The following is a 26021-nucleotide window of genomic DNA, read 5'->3' as shown; positions in this document are numbered from 1 at the left end:
AGTCTAGTGTAGTTAGATTTTTACGATATGAAGATTACTTGAGGAATACATGTTTAATTGACACATAACCACTGTTCCACCTGTGACCCATTTGGCTGGGCAGTCAAAAAACTTCAAAGCTGTTTTTCCCAGTCTCATTGTTGCTGTGGTTAGCCTTTATCGGGCACAGGTTATGCTGCGATTGAAATACTTAGATACATACATCTATGTCTGTTCATAATCTGTCGTCATATCAGAGTAAGAATGCCAAAATCAAACGAGGGGTCACGGGCCAAATTAAAAATAATCTTTTTCGAGCCTTGAATTGAATTGAAATCACCCATTTTATTGGCCAGTTGTCTCATTTATTGCAGAAATACCATCCAGTCCACTTTGTAGGTCTGACTCTGTCCTTCCTCTGTTGATACCTTGACACAGTTGAACCTCTTTAAATGTATTTTGTCTCAAATACACAGCCTTAGCCTTAAAGGAGAACTTCGGTCGATTTAATCATGCAGCTTCATTGCTCAAGCCACCCTTGACTTGCCAGTGCCGAAGACGTAAACACATCTGGTCCAACCATTACAGGGATCTGTGAATGGAGCGTTAGCATTAAGAGCTAACAGCATAGGGACAGAACTTTACACTGTGTTTTAAGCTTCTTTACATGCTCCACACCTCACCCCAAAAGTCATGCAACATCAGCAGACACCTTACAAACACAGCACTGTAGCGTGTATGACTCAAAATGAATAAAAAAGTAGTTAAAACAGTGTGTTTGTGCAAGTAGCCACATACCGGTTTGTTGACATCCGTGTCCTCCGGTAGCTAGACCGAACCAGTCAATCTGTGAGCAATGAAGCTGCATGATTAAATCGACCGAAATTCTCCTTTAACCTTCAAATTCAAATCATTTTGAACCTGCTGCAAAGCTCAAGTATAAGAAGCTTTTCAGTGGGAACCTTAAGTAGTGGAAGAAGTGCTTAGCTCATTTATAGCACTTAAGTAAAGGTATTAGTTGAACAATGTGGAAGTACTTCATTGCAAGTGCTATGTAAGTGTCAAAATTGTAGTACTGGATCTGCAGTGGTCTCCTGTGACTACTACTATTTTTAGGTGTTACGTCATGATTGTCATAATTGTTAGCAGCATTTTACTGTTGCAGCTTGTCGGGGTGAAACTACTTCATATATGATCGGGTTTTTTTAGTCGTATAGCTTCCAACCTTGAAATCCATTCCAGGAAAAAGGGGAGTCGTGAGATAATTCATGTGGCAGCAAAGAACAAAAGTTCACCGACACAAATTTGTCAGTATTTGGGCATTCTCTCTGCAATACTTGAGAGTTATACATCTTTGGGCCTTGAACCGTTCTTTAAATGAAACCATTCAAGAGGCTTAGAGGGGGATTAATGGTTGAACCACTAAAAGCTCATTGGCAGGTATCAACATCCATAAAGGTTGCAAACCACTGGTTTAATTATTAATGTAATAAGTTATTGTATCACATGTATAGCTTATACATTGTGGTCTCTTTCGGATAAATATAGCGAAGTACAACATCCCTCTGAATTAGTCTCTCGGAAATGTACCATGAAATGAAAATATACTTAACATACAGTAGTACATCTAAATGTATCACAAAACAGTATTCAACTGATACATCACTGCATTTCCATCAATTCACTAGACTGAACAGTGTAAGAAATCAATGTATGCATGGTGCCTACATTACCCATAATGCAACCTGTATAATTTGAGATTCAGGTCTGTTATACTAGTAGCAGCTGATATAGCTCCGAGCTTCAAGCAGAGATGAGCAGCGACTCAAGTGACATCACCCGAGGCAATTTTTCAGACTTTCCAGACAGCTGAAAAAAAAAGCCTTTATACAACCCGCCTACAACTGAATTATTTCATATATAAAATCTGCGCACTTCCTCTTTAAATACAGTCTGTAAAGTAAATCTACTTAGTTTCCATTCAGCCACTCGGGACCTAATTTGATTAGTTTTTTATTTGTGCGATGCTCCAGCCTCATGGCCCCAGTGGACGCCAAGCAAGCTGTGTCTTGATCTGTTGTGTCCACAGACTCTGCAAAGAAGCTGTTGCTATAACGAACAAGCCTGATGGCAAAAACATCTAAAATAGCTGGGTGAAATAATGACATTTCCCTTTTAAGAAAGCAACGCACTATGTCACTGTGAGGACATTGGTTGTGAGTGTGTGTGTGAGAGAGTAATGTTCCAGCCTGTGCGGGTCAGTTTGAGATTCTGTTTGTCTTTCGCTGGTCTGAGCACAGCCAAAACCATGCGGGCAGGCAGCAGGGTCTCTCTAGAGCTGCAGCGGTTTGGCTTTGATCGGGATGTTTGCTTCCACAGCGGCTTCTCTTAAGTTTAGATACAGTGAACTGAATCTGGCTTTTTACACGGCCTTTTGTTGGGCCTGGCTTTTGTTTCGTTTCGGCCAATTTTGATGTTTTTTTTTTTCTGTTCAATTCTGTTCCTTCTCTTGTTAGAATTTGCTTTCTCTCTCTCTTTCTCGCTCTTGCTCTATTTCTCATTATCAAACACACACGCGCACACTCTCCTTTGTATTTCTGCCCCCTCAGTCCCTGCTTTTTTTTTTTTTTTTTTTACCCACCCCTCTCTTGGTTAAACCCTCTGGTTTGATCAATCATTGATGATCCCAGGTGTCTTGAGGGCTCGGGGGGAAAATCCTGATTGGCTGCATCCCCGCACCCACCCCACCACACACACACATACACACACTCTTGACACACACACACACCTTCTGCATCCCGCTCACTGGCCCCTCCTTTCGTTTCAGGATCAAAGTTAAACCTAACTCCTTACCCTCTCCCCAGTCTCGCCCTCTCCTCCGCCGTTTCTTATCTCGCCCTCGCCGCTCTCTCCCGACTGGATGTCGGAGAGCCAGCTTCAATTAAAGAAGCAGTGGGGTGTCCTAAGCCATTAGCCGTATTAGTGTTGGGTGCATGCCCGTGCCCCTCCTCGAACAAAGACCTCTCGATGCCTCCCGGAGCAGTTTGGTTGGCATTTGTCTGGATTTAGTGATATGTAGCCACACTCCCTCTTGAAGACGCAGTCGGCGGTGGCGTGTCTTATAATGAAGCACATGATCTATGATGCTCCTCTCACATTTAATTGTGCATTAACTTGACTTGCAGGTGGATTTTACCCACTGTGAATACAGGGCTCATGAGTAACTTTTTTCTCCTCTGTCTCGATAAACTGTCGTAAATGTCCCGAAGTGAATGAAGTCGATGTGAAAAACCCAAATTCAAATTTAGTTTCTGTACTTTGTAATTATCTTCTGCTAGTTGTTAGTTAAAAGTATGTATGTCAACCTTTAACTGTTAAGTGGGAAGTTCCCACACGGAGCCTCTGGCCGGGAACATTTCCTCTAGAGAGGCAACAAAGGCAAACAACGGTTATTGTGGGAGATGGAGAGGGTGTCGAATAGCTAATTCACTACCTGGTGCCTGAGTAGGTTACGCCATCGACAGTGACTAAACACGTGGAAAAGCACTTTGAGAAGAAAAAGGATGGGCTACAAGTAAAGCAAGCCAGGGCAGACATGCTAACGTTAGCTCTGACAAGCGACTGCTCAACAGCGCTCACTACCACCTGACTGGGAGATGTAGTCCAGTGTGCTCCTCTCTCCAGGTCCACCACAGCGACAAAACCAAGTGTGGAAATGGGACCAGCTATGAGAGAACAGTGCACTCTTTTCCGTGAGCCTCTCTGACCAACACGTCAAGCTTGCTGAGAAGCTGACGTGATGCACCTCAGCTAGTTGAGACGACCGAGTGCTGAACTCAAAGGAAAGCGCCTCTTGTAGCCTATATCATTCACGTTGTTTAGTTTTCTTAAGTTGTTAGTTGGCCTACAGGTTAATGGGTGTTGGGCCATCAAAAGCAACATTTACTGAAAATGATATCCCTAGATAAATTAGCATACAAGCATATAGTAATATATGATATAATAATAATATAATATAATATAATACATTATGCGTAATGTTCCATTGAACAAAAATGCTCAGTCTTGCCTTGTGTTTAGCTGTTAGCTCTGTTACAGTTATCTGTCAGAACTCTGTTGTCCTCTGGTTGCTAACGGCTAACTGCCTCTCCTCCTGCCGATTTAAATACATATTTGTTGTTCACGTTTGAACATTAAAAGAGAAAAAAAAAAGGGTGAGTTTCCATCGATGAGTTTATATTGTCCTTTCGGATTCTAATGTGTCATATTATTTGTAGGTCTTGCTCTGAGTAGTCAGACAATGATGCTAACTATAGGCTAGTAACATCATCAGAAGACGTGCTCCACTCAACGATGTAGTCAACGCTGCGTTCAGTTGACTTGCAGAGCGATAGTTCTGGGGGGGAACTTCCGGGGAATATCTGTGTTCGTCAAAAATCCATTTTCCAGTGTCCTCGGGACATCTGGACGCGGTTGGTCTCAAGACCTGGAATATGACTTCAGCTGATTCCTACAATTCGCCATTGACACTGTTGTTATTGATAGGAAAAGATGACAGCACACTGAAAAGAGCGAGCTCATGTGATTAATGACATCCAAAATCCCTTCCCTGCTTTCCGGAGGGGTTTTATCGTATGCTTAACCTTTGGCAATGATTCCTTTGTCCCCAGATCACAATCACACACCTCAGACCTTCAGCACAGCCAGACTCCACTCATCAATCATCTTTGATTTTCTGCCAGAGATTCAGATACTGGGAGAGCGTCTGCGGGTGTGGACACTGTGTGTGTGTGTGTGTGTGTGTGTGTGTGTGTGTGTGTGTGTGTGTGTGTGTGTGTGTGTGTATGTGTGTGCGCGCGCACGTTCACTGCGCATGTCGACTCTCACGTGCGTGTTCTTGAGCAAGATGGAGAGAGCACAGTCTATTAAGCATTTGACAATTGAAGACCTCCCACTCTAAAAGACCTGCTCAGATTGTCCTCTCTCACAATCCCAGGAAGCTCAGGGGTGGTGTCGGTGGGGGGGGACAAAGGCGTGTCTCCGGGGGGGGCGTCCATTTTCTTTCTAATGAAGCTGTCCATCAAGCGGCTTGTTGACAGAAGGCCAGGATATCACGCCCACCTGCCTACACTCAAAAACCACCAGTTCGGGAGCTAAATGAGGTGAAGTCATTTTGAATATAAAAGAAAAAAGGAAATGGGAATAGGTCAAAACATTGTGATGGGAGAATTTTGCAGTGTTCATTTAGGTTCTGCGCTGCATGTTCTGTTTCACAGCTCACTCACCAATGGGGTGTTTTCCTCAGCAGCGCAACTAAATGCTGCCAGAAGCTTCATATTAAATCTTCATAGTTCTAGCAGGCATTAGAGCAAAAATGAGTATCAAGTGAGCATGTCATTTAAATTGATGCGTTTCCTTTGATACAAAAAACAGAATTTTTCTATACTACCGTGCTATACTTACTGAATGGCTGGACAAAACCCTCAAATAATCTGGTATGCAGATGATCAAATTGCATATGCTTTATTATTATAATTCATTCTGAATTAGGTGTATTCTTGTTGGCCATTAAACATTATACCCGCTAACTTCAGCGTATTAGCATTGTGATTTAGAGCACAGGGTTGGGAAATGAATTTGCGGATGACTATGTCCACAGTGAAACATCGTGATCAAGTTTTATGTTGGTTGGTTGGATGCCTGTGGGTTTCTGAATTTTGAAGTAGTCCTTTCGGTGTTGCTGTGAGGCAGGAGTTGCTCCCCACTGTAGTCAGCCCTGTCCCCCCATGTCCCTTTGACACACTGATCTTACCTAACCAAGAAAACTGTCTCTTGTCATCACTGACACACATCCCCATGCTGGGTCTAAAAGCGTCTTTGTCTCCACACCACATGAAACTGTGTTGAGCTTCTGAGGCCTGAAACAAAGTTAGCTGGCTAGCTATATGGAAGAAGCTGAGCTAAGAAAAGCAAGGCAACAAAAAACAATAGCACAACTGAGACAAATACGCAAACAACAGCCCACAGAAAAGAAACACTGCTGCCACCAATTTGACCATCATCTGTGGTCCAACTAACGCTTAACTTTGGGGGTGGGGGGCCTTTTAAATCACAGTGTTATAATGGTGCAAGCCTCATTCGTCGATGACCGATCATGGCATTGTCTATCAACACAAGTGCTAATGTTAACCCTGTCTTTACGTGATAGGGTTAACATTAGCACTTGCATTGATTATTGTTGATAGGGTGTTTACTACTTTCTTTTTTAATAATTTGTAGTGACAGAAAAATAATCCTAACTTTCAGAATTATTTGAATATTCCTAGTCATGGCATTTTTTGCATTTTTGTTGTTAGAAATCAGTGAAAACTGTCAATTTGTTACATGGCATCAGTCTTCTTCTTAAATGAGGTGCTCACCCATTTTGTAAGCAAACATGACATATGACACATTACTGGGTCAGCACAGATCGATCAGATATATAGATTTCTTTCTGCTTCCGTAACTGTTTCCAGCTGGTTTTTGTTAATGTTCCTGAAAGCATTATAGTCTTAAAGCTGTTTAACCAGCCGTTTTCTACCTTGGGTGAGCACCACACTGGGATCAGGAAGTACCCTCCGGTAGCTACCCAATAAGCATAAATCCCCGTAGGACTGTAGGGTGCGATCCGAATGAAATGTGAATTAGGAACGCCTGTCACTGGTCCCTTTTTAGGGATTCAGAGGGATTATGTCTGCATGGGTGCCCTGGCTGCAGATGAAACACTTCTAGGATGAAAGTAGGCAGCCTTAGCATGCATACACATTGATGGTGACCGGCCATGCCGATGACGTACTCAGGCCGAGCGTTGTTGTATTGTTTTTCTGGTCAAAGAGTCAGGTAGCCCCCAACAACCGAGCACAAACAGACGCTGACAAAAACAGAAGGTGCTTTCAAAAGATTTTGCCCACGAGGAGAAACACTAAAGCAACGGCACAAATGTGATTTTGAAGGATTCACCATCATGTTTTATTTTCACTCTTAGAGAAATGGGGATTTATTCCAGGGCTGAACCATATACAGTAACACCTTAAAGGTTGCAGACGCCCATGCTTATGTTTGATTTTTCAGCAGACGCACAGAGCAGTCAGTGTGTTAGTAGAACTGACCCTACAACAGCTCTTTCATCAGACTGCCGATAGGGTGGCAAGTTCAGGTCACTGCTCCCGACTCTGCTGACTGCAAGCACCTAGTCTCACTCAGCCACAGCGCTGTGTCAGTGCTGGAGAAAGGTCTGGTTGCAACTATTATTCTGGCAAAATAGTGCCGGGGTGATTTTGTTTTGGTGGACCATTTACAGTACACAAAGAGAGGCCAACCCTGGCATTAAAATGGCTTGAAGCTCACAGAAGGTAAGGTAACACCTAGCTTGTTTGCATTCGTACCATTAGGTAGGGTAAATAGTCATTTCCAGCTTGTAGGTTGCCAGCCAGAAGGTTGTTATTGTTGTTTCCTGTAATGACAGGGATTTTAAAGATAATACACAGATAAACAGAGGACAGACCGGAATAGGCGGCCATTGGCATACTTCTACCCACTTCTACCCTGTTGGCACTGCTTCAAAATACATGAAGCTATTAAGGACATAAATGTGCAACTCAGTTTCTCCTGGAGTGAATTCCAGCTAGAGAAGCTGAGGGTCATTCATCTACAGGCTGCAGCTTGTACATTTCAAAACTTTTGCTCACGATGAAACCGACGTCATTGAATGAGTGTTCATTCACTTTATCTCTATCGCCACTCCCTAACCAACAGGTTATTCCTTGACTCATTTTGAGTGCTGAGGTTACAGGAATACCTGCTGCTGAGTTTTGACAGCCTGATCAGTACCTGTCATTACATTTGAACCCATCAAAGAGAGACAGCTAATGCTTGCCTCCTTCCTTCCTTCTTTTTCTTTTTGGCCATATGTGAACTGATTTGTAACGTGAATCGCTGTCTCTCTCGCCTGCTTACACAAGCCTATGGATGATTTATTATAGTTGTTTAATGCTGCTGGATAGTAGATTTCTTTGTGAAGGACTCCGGTCGGATATTCCACAACAGTCCAAAGGATTAGACTTCTCTAAAGGATGTTCTCAGGTGCCGTGTCTCAGTGCCTCTCTCTGCTCTGCTAAGCGACCTAACCCTAACCTTAACCCGACATTAAGAATACTTCAGTGCTATCGGGGCTTGAGTTGCCAAACTAGTCTCCTTGCAGTGCTGGCTCTAAAATGTCAGCTTTGGGAGATTGGTCTACCCTCCCAAAGGCTTGAAGCTTAGATGTGTTTCTACAAATCTACAAAATGTTTTTATTTTTTAATTTTTTTTTTTTCTTTTTTTACCTCTTTTCAAAAATGAAAGTATATCCAGCCTCGGGTGATTTGCTTTTAAATGATATTTTTAGGCTGTATTTCAAAATCCCAGTTTTAAGGCAGTTCATATCTGAAAATACTGTAATCAGTTAACACAATGTTATTTTGGGGGATAAATAATCATCAGTACTGTTGATGTAAGGACTAAGTTGCTAAAGATAAGTCTTAGAACAAGCAGAGCAGTCTGGTGAGTTCAGAAAACTACATCATTTTACTGTAGACAACCTTTTAAAACCAGGAAGAGACAACACGCATGCCATATCACCATATAAAAACATCCAAATATCATGATAGCAATATAATATTGATATATTGCCATGCTCTAGACTGGTCCAACCTCAAGAGTGTATATCCCTAATTAAGTAATGATGTAATGATATAATGCCACAGCGTTTCTCACCACCAGTCCTGCAGGGACAACAGCCGCAAAGAATCCCTGACTAAACATTTAGAAAATGTGTGGCATCCAGATAGGCGCCGGAGATACCAGGCACGATGGCCACAGAGGGAGAGACGGGCGAGAGGATTTGTTGGGAAGGGTGAGACAGAAGGGGGGGGGTGGATGCTGGACCGGCTCCACTTAGCATGTTATGAGTCAAAGGTTCGCTGGGGGTCATGAGCTGCAAACTCATTCATGAATAAAACAAATCATGTTCTCTGATCCTTGTTTCAAACTCAAACATCCAGCAATAAGATCCTCAGGGAATAGACTGGGGGGGTGGTTCTTCAGGCTTATTTAGGCCTTTTGAGAATACGTACTGTGTGTTTCATAACCATAGAACTTATTAAACTGGAGGATGGGCTGAAAGCAGACCACATTCTCTACTCTCAGCCCAGGCATATTAGCAATAATGCTCTGGTTCACTATCATTGGACTTGTGGCTGGATATGGCGCTTTTTTTTTTTTTTTTTTCCTCCATTTTCTGCTGTGTAATTCAATCACGGAGCAGAAAATCATGCTTGATGTTTCCCAGAGCACCCTGGATCATAACATGATGCTGGAATAATTTTGGTGAAGATGTGCTTACTCAAAAAAAAAAAAAGAAAAAAAAAATAGAAAATGCTAAGAAGCGTCTCTGGCCTTATAAAGGGACAGAGCAGAGCAGAAGTGTTGTTCGACCACAGACAGTGTGACAAGCTGATTAAAATGCCCACAGACTGGGAGAGCTAGACCTCCACTCCCTATTCACTCGACCCAGGCACGTCGTCACGACAACGAAGGACGACAAAGGGCTTTCTCAGGCTATTGAGTGCTGTGAAAGAAGAGGCGGCCGTGTGTGTGTGTGTGTGTGTGTGCGTGCATGCGAGCGTGTGTGTGTGTGTGACTTGGAGTGGACATGTGGCTGTACAAGCCGTAGGTGGTAATGTATGCAGACCATCCACAAACAAATGAATACGCATGCACGTCCCACTGCCACCTCCTTAGCATTCTGCCACACAATGACCATACCAGCGCGTCCTCGATGACGCGATGCTTCGTCCCAGCATATGGCCCGTCCAATTCAAACCCCACATAGTCACAGACAGGCGATTTGAGCTTCTTTTGTCTTTTTTAGATGCAATGCAAATGAACTTTGCCTTTTTGTTGTACTAGTCTGGTTTTTTTTCCCACTTTGCTACGGAAATGGCTCTGGAATTAGGATAGAGTCAGTGTATTTAAGGGCTCTAAATCTCAGTCAGTGTCAGAACTGTTACACTGAGTCATGGGTAATATTTCTGACTTATGAGTGAAATCTAAATTTGGTTACTTCTCTGCTTGGGACCGGTCTTAGAATATGTGACGGTTAAGGCAAGACTACAGTACATGACTTTGGTCGTGCGTTGCTTAGTATTTTTATTGCAAGCTTGCTCGAGTTTAAAGGAACAGTTTAACATTTTGAGAAATGAACATATTGACTTTTCTCCCCAGAGTTAGACAAGTAGATCAGCTAGCTTACCATCAAGATTGTAAACCGGGCATAACAGCTGGCCGAGCTCCACCTGAAGGTATCCATACTGTCCACCAGCACCTCTACAGCTCGGTAATAAACAGATTATTTTAGTTAATGTGTAAAAAGCAACAGTAACAACAACGGAGTTGAGGTTTTTTTACGGAGTGTAACGGGCTGAACTATTTCATGGCTTTCAGAGAGAGCCTTGGACCTCACAAGGATAGCTTAAAGCTCAAGTCAGTTTCTAAATAGGATTAATGAAGTCCTAGATTGACAAGTTAAAACAGTTTTGGTTATATAACATGATTGCTTTAATGACCCTCTCTGCTGGGAGGCGGGGCCTCGTTCATCCCTGTACACATAAAAGCCAAAAAGGTTTGACTTGGTGGATATAAAATGACATTCCACTTCATGCTGCCCATCGATCGTGCACATGAGAGACTTATGGCGGTCAAGTTGCTTACTTCCCGTTTAAAACCTGTCCATCGTTTGCAGCCTCTCCTCTCACAATGTAAGCTTATGGGAAAAAGTGTTTTAAGGACCTGCACTGGGGAATTTTAATTAGCCCTGTGCTCCACCAGGGGGCTTGTTTTAAAGTGTGTGTGACTTTAAGGGGTGATGTCACCTGTTTCTGTGCGCCAATCAGGATTGAGCAACATTTGAATATGAATCTGATGACAGTTGGAGGTTTGTTTGTTCACTGTCAGTCAAATATGATCGACCACACCCATACAGGAGATGAGCTGAGTTATAATATGTACTGGTAGGAGGTCTTTGTCTTTATTTGATTGTTATTTCATGTTAGAGGAAAATAAATGGGCTTTTCAAGCTGAGTAAATAGGCTCCTGCACATTCAGTTGTTTTTTACAAGTGCGAGTGAAAGTTTTTCGCTTTATCATCTATTCCTCCCCTTTCTCACGTTGTCATTTAGTGTGGCCAACTCTCCCACGGGAGCCCCGAGAGCTGAGCTCTGTAATTGTGGCAGGATTTCTTGGCTGCCGTCCGCGCTGTTGTGGTCCAGCCCTGTCAGCTGATGCCCTTTCTAAGGATCTGACCAGCAGTCACTTAACACGCTCCATCTTACACACACACACACACACACACACACACACACACACACACACACACACACAAAAGAAACACCCATATCCACAAGATAATGAAAGCACACGACCATGACCTGAGCTGCGTAAAGGCTTCGAGGACCACACTTTCCCATCAAACTATATGCGAACATGCACTTTTAGATTTACAACAGACATGCTTTTTAAGTGGTCATATTTTACTGCACTCCTGGGTCACTTGGGTCCCACAGTCGTTTTCCTGTCACTGGTGAAAAAAGTTAAATCGGGCTTCAGCTGCTATTGTCAATCATTTTCATTCTGTCTCGCTGTCTCTCTCCATCTGATTAAGTCCGTCCACCCCCTGCTTCCTCCGGACCGCTCTCTGATCCCTGCGCCTGTTGAATGTTGAACTGAAGAATTACAGCACCATCAGTTCCACTCTGTCATATTTCAGTGACAGCACCCGTCTCTCCTTTCTCCCACCTAGTCAAGGTCAAAAGGTCAAAGACGTCGTCATGCACTCGGAGAAAAACTCTGAGAATCATAGACTCAGTCTGCCTTCCTGTAAGATGAGCATCCATATAAAGTAAAACCTCTGAATTTTCATTGTTGCATTGCAAAAAAGAAAATACTATTAATCTGTATATTAAGGATTTCAAAATGTGCAGGGTGTGAAGATATTTGAAGCTCCAAAAGTGTTCCATATAAAAAAACATGACATTATGAAATACAGAAAGTAACACTTCATTCTTTCATTCACAAAAGCCTATTTCAAGTTGTTTTTTAATTTCACAATGGCATTTTTTATACAGCACTGTCACAATCCCCTCAACTGGCGTAGTGGAGGCCTGAAGTTTAGAGAGCTGAGCTTTTTACTGGAGGGTTACAGGTTAAATTCCCAGATTTAGTGAAAGGTAGTGTGACTTAGGTTCCCTTGTGCAAGGGCCCCAGCCCGAGCTGCGTTTTAGCCAGCAGATCAGACTGTGGTTGTACTGAGCAGCTCCCAGGTGTGAATGTGTAACTGAATGAATGTGATCAGGGCACTCCTTAAAAGGAGAGCATTGCTCTCCGCGAATGCCTCATGAATAAGTGAAGGTTTAAAAAAAAAGAAAAAAAAAAAATTCAGCCCAGTACATGCTGTTATCTGACCAGCTAGCTGCTGCTGTTAACAAGGTGACCTATGTCAGCTTTTGCTAACTCGCAAAGGAGTTAAGCTGAACGTGGGGTGAGTTACTGTGTTTTCTTTGTAATAGCAGCTGGTTGAACATCATTGTTCTAGCTAATAGCAGAAGAACTAACTAAAGTAGAAAACACTTTGAAAACAACTTGAAAACACTGTTTGACTTTGCTGATTATGATTGGCTGAAAGGCCAGAGGATGTCATTGGGGAAAATTCCATGATGAAATAAACCAGATTTTGAGAGAATTTTGAAATGATAAAAGAAAATGTGTCATGGACAGAACAACTCTGTTATTACTGTTATATGTTTGTTCATTATAATAAATCAGATTTTAATAATTTTCCTGAATATTGCACAACTTAATTCTTCATTTATTGGATATACTTATTTAGGATGATGTCTTGCACCCTGTCTTGATTCCCTTCTTCATAGCTGGCAGTGACTTGTCACACACGGTTTAAAGTCCATTTATCCTCTTTTTTTTTTACATCGGCATATTAATGAATTTGCCATACATTCATTAAATGGTCATTTTGGCCTTCACTGATAATGGATTTTGTAAAAATTAGCCCTTGAATGGTTTTCATGAATAGAATAGAGATTATTAATAAGTTAATCAGTGACGGATCATAGCAGATAAAAGTCCTTTGGTCTTACAGTGGACGTCTGGCGGCGCGTGTCACGCTGTACCAAGCAGCTAGGCTTAACACCTGCTTTTCCCAGGGAGAGCGTTACTGTCTCCAGGGTGAAAAGATCCTGTCATGAAACGGGCTGAGCGAGTGTGGGTGTGTGGGGGAGTGTGTGTGTTGTGTCTCCGCTCCTCTGTAGATGTGTGTGTGGACTCTCTTTCCAAGGGAAGTGGCTTTTATCCTGTGTCCGTTCAGCGCAGCCACTTGGTGGGAGAGCAGTGAAAGGGACACTATTCCCTCCAGCAGCAGACAGACAGAGAGCCCCTTCAGCACACCGGAGGAACCGAGAGAGAGAGACCCTCTGTGTCTGCATGTGAACCGAGGGGAGGGAGATGGCCATTGACCCTGACGAAGGCGACGGAAGTGGAGGGGGGCCAAGCATGTGTACATCTGCCTCTCATAATATTAGCGCTCTGTCTGATCTAACCATCTAGAGGGGGACACACAACCAGAGACGCCACTGTGGATGCACATGCTGGATGTAAATTGGGATTGGAGCTGACATGAAGGGTGATTACACCTCCAGATTGTTGTGTTGGTCTCAACTAGACTGGAAAAGTTGATTTTGTTATGCCTGCTTTTTGTGTGTTTATATTCACTGACAGTGGCGGTTGTGTTCAGCCTGTTTTTTTTTTTGTTTTTTTTTTCTCCCAGAGTTTTGGTTACAACTTATGCATCAGGAGATGTTATCAGCAGTAAGGTGTCCAAGCATGTCTCTAGGTTTTATAACCTCAGCTGAGCGTTATCTGTTTCCTTTTTTTCTGCTCCCTTTTTTGGTGCTCGCGCTACATGAGAAACATGAGCGTGTTGTACGTGTTCCAAGCTTGAGAGACGACAGTATCAGATTCAACCCTTAGAACTTAGCCAAACATTAAGGATGGTGAAACTGTGGAGTGTAATCAGTTTATTTTAGTTTAAGTTAGGGATGCATGACCCCCCCAACCCCTAAATTGCAGTTAGTTTGACAGTTGTTCCGATTTTGGTCTGATTCACATCGTGATGATTTTGGGTTCCACACCAAACAAACATATTTTCCATCATCTTGGAGAACAATATTTTTAGAGCAGAGTAATATAAGATAATAGATAATATCCAACGGTGTGCTTGCCTTTGATTCACAAAAGAAACTGAAAATAAAAAAAAAAACCTTGCTGAAGCAGGTTCTAAGAATCTCATTCGCAACAACGTACACACCGAAATCTGTAAACCTCAAATCAACTTAAATTGATGGCAGAGGCATGTTAATTTCCCCCTTCATAATGCAGCACAAATGAGGATTTAGTTGGGAGTAGCCACGGACCAAAACATGTAATCTAACTTCATCACAGCGATGGAAGAGACGCCACACCAGGCAGCGCGCACTAACCGGCGGAGTAAATGGCGGGTTGACAAATGAAGCGGAACATGTAGCGTGGGAGCGTGTCGCCGCTGCGCATTGTTCGCAACGCTGGTGAAGGTTGTGGCGAGCAGAGGGCTTGACGGGGAGACGCTTCGCTAGTGTGTTACAGAAAAAAAAACATCAGTCTTCCCTCCACTTCCTGTATGCGGTCTTTCCTGCGTTAGGAGTAGGAGGAAACGCTGGCAAGAATGACATTTTCAGGCTTTTTTTCGAACATCGCGATTCAATGTAGCTCTGTCGACTCCCTACTTTTAAATCAGTTGAAACTATTTACTGGCAAACGGTGACGTCTGTCATGGGTCACTTCAGTGGTGGCCCGCGTCTGGCGAATGAAAGTCTCGCTGAACTCAAACAGACACTCTCATGCTCTCTCTGCTGTACTCTCTGGATTGGATCCGCAGATGCTACTGTTGCAAAGCCTGGGGCCCGGGGCGAGACGCCAGGCGACCCAGCGGAACATAACAATGCGAGGCAGCGTTCCGTGGCTCCGGGCCCAGTGTCCCCCACTGTCCCCGTGCTGCTGACCCCACATATTTTATGGGGTCTTAGGCGTTCAGTGGGCTGTCACGGCTCATTAGGCGCTTTAAAAATGAACTTGCGCAGCAGACTCTCTCTGTGATTAATAAACATGGACAGAGAGAGAAAGTGAGTCAGATAGGAATGGTAAGGGCAAAAGTTCACGGATGAGACCACATTCTGGGAGGTTTATAGACGTCTATAAATACACTTGTTGGCACAAACACACACGCACAAACCACTTTACTACTGCTGTTGATTGGGATGGGTGTGTCATCCTCCCGTCAGCAGCTGGAACAATACCATGGTGATGGTTTTAAGTAGGGATTCAATTAAACTCCTGTTCCAGAGGCTTTTTCACTCAAGCAGAATCTCATATCTGTTCCCATACGTCTTCACTTGCATGTGAATGTTCTCTCCGTAGAAGCTTTGTGACCCCCGCCTTCCTTTCTCCTCCCCAATTGAGTTGACACTCTAAAGGTCTACCAGGGGTTATTTATAGGTTGTTGGACTGTGCCCCACGGCCAAACATGCTGCATACCAGACACAACTGATGAACTCTGGAGATTGTTAGTGAGGAGCATGAGAGAAACCGCCCCTCTGCTCCTGTGAAGGGTGGTGCTGGTATTTGTATCACTGGCGAACACTTTGAAAGTGAAACATCTCCTTTTCTCTCACTGTGAATGTCAGTGGGTCGTCGCGAAGGCCAGCTGCGGCGTATAAAGATGAAGCTCTCGCATCCGAATGGAATGGATTTGTGCTTTAATAGCTTTAAAAGCTTGTTGATTCGTGCTACTTGAATGATGTTGAAGAGTGGTCATTCAGTTGGTGAATTCAGCGAAAATGCTTCATAGCCTTAATAGGTCTCAGAAGTCGGAATAAATATCTAAAAATAGACTTCCCCTCTTGTCTTTTACACCCACCACAGCTGTATTTCCTCCGCCTATGTTCTTCCCCTCCATCTCCACTCAGTCCCACACCACAGTCATCCAGTCTGATCTCACGGTAGCTCGTAGGAAGCCATCATTGCTGGTTGGTAAGAGGAAGTTCCCATGGCGATGGGGTCGCCATAGGCTATAAATATGTTGACTGCGTCATGTTGGCCGGTCAAAGAGCAGGTGAGGACGCCTGCTCGGAGGAGCAGTGAGAATTCGTCTGAAATTGTTCCCAGGCTCTCTGTTACAGAGGCGGAACATCAAGTTAAAAAAGTAAATAGCACAGTACTTGATGCAACATTTGTTTGTAGTGTGTAGAAAAAAAAATCCTCAGTGTGCTTTAGCAACTGTTGTCATCAGTGCCCCGATGGTCTGTCAGGAAAGAAATTATTTTAATTGAAAATGCACAAATGCACAAAAATGTTTGAGAGACAACAGTCTCTTAAAGCGGAAACATTGAATTCAAAAGAAATAAAACGTGTTCTTCCTCAGTGTAATAACCTCGGGAGCTTTCCCATTACAGCAGGCCTCATTCAGTCAGAGTCAGCTGTTGCTGCAAAAAACAGCACACCTCCCATTCATTTGAGAGCGGGAAGTGTGTTTAGGGTGCAGCGGTGCAGACCATTGAGGGTGCCGAAGAAGGAAAAAAAAGAAAGCAGCTGGCTGTGGCAAAAAACTTGAAATAGAATCAACTTGGGAGAAATGCAACCCACCATCACGTCGCGGTGGCCAATCACGTAAGCTGATGACCAGACCAGAAGACGTGAATGCACAAGAACACAATAGAGCGTGACGTGATGTCTCACATGTAGGCGCTCAGTTTGGCCTTGTGCACCAGTTTATAAAACAAACCGGTTATATCCTGAAAATAAAGACGTGTAATCACTTTGGAACTGGCGAGTTGAATAGAAAGTGGCAGGAATGACGTATTTTGGGAGGCTAACCAAGAAGTCTGCATCACCCTGGTTCCCTGGTCAAAAAGCCTCTTTGATTTTTAAACTGGATTTTGGATTATTGCAGAAAATAAGCTCTGTGGTAAACTCAAGTTTATGATACTTGCATGTTTTTTGCATCAAAATAATCTTCACTGAGCGCACCATTTTAGGATTTTTGAAGCGTAAATGACATCACAAGATGTAAAGAGCTAATGTTATGCTATAAACAGACTAAATTGCTGTCACCATCACTACATGTCTTGCTGTACTATAATATACACACTTAACTATAAATTGATCAATCCTACAAGTTGTAAAGTTAGAGTTAGATTAGTTTGCAACTGAAGTCGGCCTGAAGAAACGAAGTGTGTAGATAAGTCGAATGTTGGTGATTGCATCCGTAGTATCATTACACCTTTGAATTCACGTGCGTGGTATTAACTAACATATTTTATGTCGTAGAACAAAAAAAATCTCTTAAGCTTATGTTAACCACAGACCTAGAACCCCATTGAAAATCATTGGATTCCAGATGAGGGACTGGAGCTGCAAAATGGTAAATAATGTCTTTGTTTTAGGACTCATTACAGCACCACTTATGAATCCCACTAGTTCTGCCACATACTTTTTAGCCTCATTATCCTGCAATTGTATCTTGTGGGCTCCTACAGCCTGGCAAATGTCACATTTGGAGACGTCTATGACAGATAATAGTCTATAAGCTTATTAACTGCTCTATGGCCTGTACAGCAGTGCTTTGAGCTACACGCTAACATGCTCACAATGACAATACAGACCTTTTGATTGTGAGCATGTTAGCATACAAAACAGGCTACTGCTGACACTGATGTCATTAGTTTTCCAGGTACTTGGTAGTATTCAACAGATTAAAATTTTCAGTCGGTGATGCCACAAAATGAAAATTTAATGACTCACAAAGGGACCAGAGTACAACAATTCATCCTAAAGTGAGCGTGAATGTCTGTTAATGGCAATCCAGAGAACAGTTAGTGAGATTTATCGTGGACCAGAGTGGTGGACAGACCCCATCAACAGATCTGAGGACGTTACCCATCAGTAAAGATCCACGCCGCTAACACGGCTCGAGAGAAATTGTATCTGAGAGCTTCAGCAGATTTGACTCAATAAAACATGAGGCCCACTGAATGAGTTTGTTTTATATATATATTTCATAAAGACAATTCCTCCTGTCTCGGAGGACGGTGTGGATTTTAAGCCCTGTTTAACAGACTGTAATGGCCACTCATCTTGACATTCACACACATACACACACACACACACACACACACATACACACACATCCGACCGAAATCCTCTGACAGTGGGCGTGGGGGTTATTACTTATTATACTTCTTATTCTGCTCATGAATAAGTAAAGAGACTCACCCTCTTACCAGACACATACGAAGACACATGCACCTGCTCCTGTACAAACACACATGCACACACACACACACACACACACACACACACACACACACACACACACACACACACACACACACACACACACACACACACACACACACACACACACACACACACACACACAGCACCCCGGTCCACCCCCCCTTGTCTTTGTCCTGATTGCAGCCCCAGGGGGTGGACAGTGAGGTGAGATGGCACTGCATGTCTAATGTCTTAGAAATCTATTCACACCGCAAAGAAATGGTGCACAATGCAGCATTTTCTAGAGACGTGGCTTTCTCTGCATATTTTCTCTCTCTGCCATTATGAGCGTTGAAGCGTTAGTAATACTTCCCAGAGCCCACTTCGAATTTGAATAAAAATCTGGGTATCTAATTCTGACACATCTTCAGTTTAAAGCTTGTTAGATGCACTATGACGTACAGTTTATTTATTTATTTATTTCTACACGACCTTTCTCAGCGAGGTCAGTGAAAGGTCTGAGCAACCTGTTTAATAATTAAAGGGGTTTTTATCTCTAATGCGAAGGCTCTCAGTGTCCACAAACCACTCTCCTCGGAGGTGTTGAGTGATGGCTGTGGAAATGGCAAATGACAGTTGTTGTTTTGTTGTCTGTAAGATATACTGTGTGGCAAAGATATAAACACTGTGATAAATCATATGCTTGATGTGACAATTTGATGATCAAGATGAGACTAGAATCCTTAACATTGTGTCTGACCGTGTGTCTGTGTGTCATGTGTCCATCCCTGTCTTTGTTTCTCTGCTTTGTACATGGATAATTAATCCTCTGTGTTGCATTCACAGACTGAGAGGAGAGGAATGGGATATGATACCAGGTGATAAGGCGGAGGAAGTCTTCATCTTAACAAAGAACATAGATGGTAAGATGAATTCTTTGAAAAACTGTGTTTTAAGGATAAAGCTGGCGGTAGTCTTTATTGTTGTTTCCGCCTTATGCTGACACAAAAACTTATCAATCTAGAATTTCCACTTGGATTAGACTTCCTAAAACAGCTGGGCAGTGTCATTTTTAACAGATGTTACTAAAAAAAAAGCAATAGTGCACTTATTAGGAATGGACGTGGCGCGCTGGTACATCACCTCCACTATGTATGTAGCATTGACAGAAAATAAATAACATTGCTTGGGTTAAAACTGAATTGATTAGTCAATTTATCAATCAGCAGATAAAAAGAAAATTAACTGCCAACTATTATTGTAATGAAATCGTTTAATTTTTTAGCTAAAATGTCAAACATTTGCTGGCTCCATTTTCTCCAGTGTAAGGATTTGAATTGTTAGTTGGATTAATGAAGTATTTTGAAGATGTTCTTGATCGGCAGAGTAATCAATAATGAAACTAACTGCTCGCTGCAGTGCTAGTGTGCATGGTAATAAAGGAATATACCAGCACGTGCAACAGTTAAGGTCTACAGCAAAGAGGAACAAGTTATATCATGCTTTGGCTACAGAGTCATTACGTGTTAGTAGGGTCAGTTTATTGTTGGTTTGTTGAACAATGACATCCTAGAGTTATCCTTTTATATTATTTGTCATAATTAAGTGTGTCTGCCTTGAATAGTCAGAGCTTGCAACTAAAAGAGATTCTCAGCTTACATTTCAACAGGTTCTCACTACATCTTAATTTTTATTTATTTATCTGAACCTTTACCTAAGCTCTCTAAAGCTGTTAAACGTACACTCTACACAACTACACAGAAGCAGCTTTTAGCCTTATTTAGTGTTGATGTTTAATCTGAATCTCATGCCAGTGTGGGCCCCTAACCCTCCTATTTCTTCCCTCAGAATATCTGCCATGCTACATGGGAAAGCTCTGAACTCCACCCTGCTCTTACTCCTCATTATATTTGCCACTGCCTTTGGTCGCTCCTACCCTCGTTTTTCCCGCAATGACACTGAATTCCAGCACCTGGTGCTCCACCCCGACCCCTCTGTGGGGACGGTGTATGTGGGGGCTAGGGACCACCTCTTCCAGCTAGATGGATCAGATGGACTTCGGCTAGAGCAAGAGGAGACGACGGGTCCCGTGAGCGACAGCAAAGACTGCCTTCCCCCGGTAACTGAGCTTAACTGTCCCCATGCCAGGAGAACCAGTAATCACAATAAATTACTGCTGGTGGACCCGAAGGCGTCGGAGCTGATCACCTGCGGCAGCATCCACCAGGGCACCTGCCAGAAACGCAGTCTGACATCAATCAAGAAGGTTCTCTTCTCCACTGAGAGGCCCGTGGATACGCAGTATGTTGCGGCCAATGATCCGTCAGTGTCAACTGTGGGGCTGGTGGTTGGGCTTCGTGGCGGGGAAAGGACTGTGATGTACGTGGGTAGAGGCTATACTGCCAGCCACCCGCCCATCTCCACCCGCCACCTTTCATCAGAACCCATTTTTTCCTATGAGGAGACAGCTAAGCTGGCTGTGGCTGGGCGTCTGTCGGAATACGACCATCATTTTGTGATGGCCTTCACGCGGCGCTCGTATGTGTATTTCTTGTTTTACCGCCGTGACATCAAGTCTGCTTCAAGGGAGTACCGGACGTATGCTGCCAGAGTGTGCCTAGACGATACCTCCTACTATTCCTATGTGGAAGTTCCTCTTGTTTGCCGATCCCATTCTTCTCACCACAGGACTTACAACCTGCTTCAAGCTGCCCAGGTATTTCCTATTTGTGTATATATACACCAATCAGCCACAACATTAAAAGCACTGAGCGGTGAAGTGAATAACTGTCGATTGATCATTTCATTACTGTGCTGCTGGGAAACTTTGGGTCCTGGCATTCTTTTGAAAGCCACTTGTCCTGCACCACTCATCCAAGCACTCCCTGCTGGCAGAGTCCCCCAGCAGAACAATTCAGAACATGCTCTGCCACCCCAAAAAAACTGCTCAGGAGTGGCCCAAGGAACGTGATAAAGAGCATCAACCTTGTCTCCAAATCTCCCAGATCTGAATCTGATCAAGTGTCCTTGGGACATGCTGGAACAAATCCAACCCAACTAGAACTCGCCTGGCAGCCCCCAGGCCCTTAGGGATCTCGAGCCATTCCCGATTAGTTTTGGTGGGACAGGGCATGGTGTCCTGTTGAGTAGACTGCTGCCATCGCGGGTGCCATTGCCATGAGGGAGTGTACTTCATCTGCAGCAGTGTGTGGGTGGATGGTACGCGTCAACGACCCAAGGTTTCCCAGCAGAACATTTGATTGTAACAAAATAGTCAATGTTATTCACTTCCACCTTTCACTGTTTTTATTTTTGGGGCTTATCGATCTAAGTTTCTCTAAATGTTAACAACATGAGTCCTTTATAATCTTTGCCTTGAAGGTAGCAAAAATTCCAAATGTAGCTGAATATCTTCTTTCTTCTTGTTTTGATCAAAAGTTGAACCGCTGCTGACTTTAACTTTCCGGAGTTTTTTCCCCTCGCCTTTGTTGCAACAGGTGGGACAAGGTGCGGGCAGGGAAGGCGAGGACCTGCTGGGAGTCTTCTCCACCCGCATCAGCTCCACAAACAATAATCCCTTGGATGCCTCGGCTCTGTGTGTTTACCCACTGGATGAGCTCGACAGACACATCAACTCCACCCGTGACCTTTGCTACACCCAGGACGGTCAGGTGGAGGGAAGAGGAGAGGTGGCCTACATAGAATATGAGGTTAAATCCAGCTGTGCCAATCTGCCCATGGTAAGATTGAAGAAATGTTTTTGTGTTTGAGCAGAAAATATTTGGGAGCTATGGGCTTTTAAAACAATGGTTTCATCAACCAAATACTCACATGAGACTCTCAAATGATTGTTTCTTTTGGTCCCCTTAACAGAATTGCACGCTATAGTTTTTTTCTGGTTTGTGTGCTTGTTACAGCATGGATACCGGCCATATTATACACACAGGGCTTTACATCATGGCAAATTATTTCCTTCTGTCTTTATGTACCTTAAGAGTATTGACTCACATGCTTTCATTGGTCTCTAAAAGACAATACAGAAAGTAGAGCACAGTAACAAGGGAAGACTGGATTGTTGAGATTAAGATGAGTACCTGAAAGAACTGAAGGCAGCCAAGCCTTGTAATGAGGCAGCCTTTGTCGAAAAGCCCAAAGCTCCCAGATGCCCCAGGAGACGCTATGCCCAGCTGCAGGACTCGAGTGACCCCCTCTGCTGCCCTGAAGCCGCTCAGGTCTTGCCAGCGCTCAGAACCATTTAATGGGATCGTTAGGGATCAATAAACCAAACTAACTCAGAATCAGCTGTGCTGCTGCTTAATGGGCTGTGACAGGGAAGGATGAGTTGTCTTTTGAAACCCACTGATAGAAGAGGAAAGAGAGAGAGAAAAAATGGGGGGGGGGGCATGTAGATATGCATGGGGAAAAGAAAGTCTAACATAGAGGGTGACAAGTAAAAAAGGAGATGCTGAAAAAAATAGTAGGGATTGAGTGATTAGAAAGATGCAGTAGATCACGGTTCCCCTTGCAAAACGATAATCCTATTTTTTTGCAAAAATCTATGTGGACTTAAGAAAGATGGCCCAATCTACTTCCTCCTTCAGGGCCAATTATCTGGAGCCAGAGCTCAGAGATTTACAGAAAAGGCTGGATTTGGTGCGGTTGTTTTGCCCAACCAAAAGAGCGAATTGACTTTGTCTGCATTAGTCTACTTTAATCTATGCTGCAATCCTCTTACGATGAATTAAGAGGATTCAAATGCTCTGAGGCAATTGTAGGACAGAATAGAAGACTAATTGAAAAGATGTGAATACGAATGTGTAAGTCTAAAGCTTAGATGTTTCATATACTAAGATCAATAAAACTAAAATAATCTTTTTCATCCAGATTACTTGGCTTCAAGTTAGGTAGTGATTGACTGACTTCTATCACAAAGTGTCTAAAGTGAACAGATAATAAGGGAATTTGGAGTCCAAGTAATACGGAAGCCCAGAAAGGCAAGTAAAAAAGAAATAAAGGTACTTTAAAATGATCCTGGCAAAATATTTCTTAATGTGTTCTAAGTGATAAACACAGGGAAAAAAACAAAAAAGCAAACTAATTTCTCATTTGCCTCTTAGGGATTCCATATAGTCCCGTTTGGCATCTTGACTATTCAGCACAATACAATGAGTGCTTGATTTTGGCCCATTGTCCACCCCTAAGTTTGGGGTTTGGCCCTCCAAGGGAAAATGTTTGGGCACCCTTGCTTTAGATAAATACAAAGAATCAATAAATACCTCGACGTGCTTTGTGTTTCATGTTAGGACAAACCACCTGACCAACCTCTCTGTTGTGTTCATGTATCATAGAATACCCTTAATGCGTATCCCTGTGGCTCGGACCACACCCCCAGCCCAATGGCCAGCCGGGCGCCGCTGGAAGCTAAAGCAGCGTGGCACACCTCAGCCGCCCGACTCACTGCTGTGGCAGTCAGCGTCAGAGAGGGACACAGCATCGCCTTCCTCGGAGACTCCAAAGGGACTCTGCACAAGGTAGCTCATCCTGTGTGACGTCATACTTCATTTTTTTGTGCCAGTTTCTCTGGGCCCTTCTGCCTGCCACAGCATGCACTAGGCTGAGGGCAGGGAGACGCCCTATACACTTTGCCTTAAAAGGAAATTGCCCAATGGCCTGTGATGTGCTGGCAGTTTCCTAATTTTCCATTGAAGACAATCACACAAGTAAGGCTTAACTTAATACTGTGATCCTTATGGACCTGGCTTTGTGTTAGTTTGCGCCTGTTCCTTCTAGGGTAATCTATGAGTCACTTACCGGGAAAGCAAACACACCTTACAGTACATGAAACATTTGCAGTCAATTTCAGGGATTTTTTTTCTGCTAGTTCTCATATCCCTCTACATCGCTATGCAGCTACAGCCTGGAAGATTCCAATCATTCCGACATTCATAGTTTTCCAACATACACACTCAGGCATACCACCGTGATCCCATGCCTAATGCGTTTGCTTTTTGTTCTGTGGACTGTGGTATGTGATTGTTGGAGACACAGAAGAATTTCTGAGCTAATGTTTAAAAGAAGTGATGCATTTTTTTTTTCTTTTTTGGAGGACTAGTGGAGTGTATTTCCCGAATGATATTGTTGTCCAAGTACTACTTTTTTACAGTACTGTCCAAAAACAGCTAAGCAACCTACAGTTACAGTACACAAAAGGATTGACATAAGAGGATTGCAGACATAACTCTGCCTTGAGGTATTCAATAAGTTGGCTATCGTCTAGTAGGTCTATTATGCTGTGTGTGTGTGTGTGTGTGTGTGTGTGTGTGTGTCTGTGTCTGTGTCTGTGTCTGTGTCTGTGTCTGTGTGTGAGAAAGAGAGCGAGTGAGACATGGAGTCAGACATAGTGCTTTTAGGTTGCAGATCAAAGCAGCGCTGCATGTAGCCATCTAAAGTAAGCTATTGTAACAGGATTATCGTATCACAGCAGGACAAATTCCACAGCATACAGATACAGGACTCTGTGTGTGTGTGTGTGTGTGTGTGTGTGTGTGTGTGTGTGTGTGTGTGTGTGTGTGTGTATGTAAAAGGCCACAATTACTGTCACCATCTTGATTCCAGTATGGTTATAGTTGATCCTCGGAAGTCTCCTGTTGGAGTTTGAAATAAGTCATGTTGCAAAAAAAATGCATTTGTCTTTTCTTGCAGACAGTTACATAATAAAATTGATACCTCACTCATATCATTCACTTAAATACGAATTCAATATAAACAATCACACGTCTGTAAGCTAATTATGAAGCTAAAGCCAGCAGATTGTTAGACTGAACGCCGGTCTCCTACCATCATCATGCCTAGGCTGGCTGTTTCCCTCTGCTCTCAGTGTTTTGGCTTGGCTGACCTCACTAAATCCTGGCTTCAGCGTTACACTTAGGGTACGGATGTAACTACGATTGGTCGTTTTTTTCTTAGTGTCCACAAGAAAGAAAGTGAACAAGCTTTTTTACTTTTCAGGCTGAGGTAGGTCTTTTGGAAAATAATGCAAATCACTGCATTTAAAAGTTGTCAGCAAACATCGGACCATTCGTCTACCCCGCTTACTCTCCCACATGCATGCAGCACATTTATTAGCTGTTCGATACAGCATCGCATTCTCGTTTTGACATGCAAGACAAACGGACTGCATAAATTTATTTCCAAGTCATGACACATCACAGAGTTACTTCTCATGCCATTATATGCTGAGTGCATCCTCTTAATGGGACAACTGTCCACGGTGACAAAGTGAGAGCCTTGTGGAAAGAGGCATGAAAACCTCCGCTAATGTCATTAACATGAGGTAACATGAGAGTTTGAAGGCCTGGGAATCACTTTAAGCCAGAGGTGTCTTCCTGCGCTTCATATTAGATTTGACTGTGCCGTAATCACATTTATGGCCACTTCTGCTGCGATCCTGCACAAACGTGATTCGATTTGCGTTTGAGTTGTCAGTTGAAGGAGGTATTTCTTTTGCATCGTTTTTCTCTTTTGGCAGCTCCTCACTTTAGTCTTACAGGGAGAGGATTGTGCCACTTTTCTCTAAAAATGTTTCTCTG

At 43.2% G+C, this 26021-nt stretch overlaps 1 protein-coding gene across 2 annotated transcripts in view; it reads left to right on the top strand.

The window, feature by feature from the left end:
- Positions 1-26021, top strand: part of LOC119023511 (plexin-B1-like) — a 70776-nt gene that overhangs the window by 16564 nt on the left and 28191 nt on the right. For both annotated transcript variants that reach the window (XM_037105507.1, XM_037105508.1), the window contains exons 2-5: positions 19279-19355; positions 20281-21148; positions 21930-22172; positions 23781-23963. In XM_037105507.1, the coding sequence (XP_036961402.1) occupies positions 20291-21148; positions 21930-22172; positions 23781-23963 (1284 nt within the window). In that variant the 5' untranslated portion in view covers positions 19279-19355; positions 20281-20290. The remainder of the gene's footprint in view (positions 1-19278; positions 19356-20280; positions 21149-21929; positions 22173-23780; positions 23964-26021) is intronic.

This window comes from Acanthopagrus latus, chromosome 7 (assembly GCF_904848185.1).
Source record: "Acanthopagrus latus isolate v.2019 chromosome 7, fAcaLat1.1, whole genome shotgun sequence".
Classification (NCBI taxonomy): domain Eukaryota; kingdom Metazoa; phylum Chordata; class Actinopteri; order Spariformes; family Sparidae; genus Acanthopagrus; species Acanthopagrus latus.
This window is presented reverse-complemented; position numbering and strand designations above follow the sequence as displayed.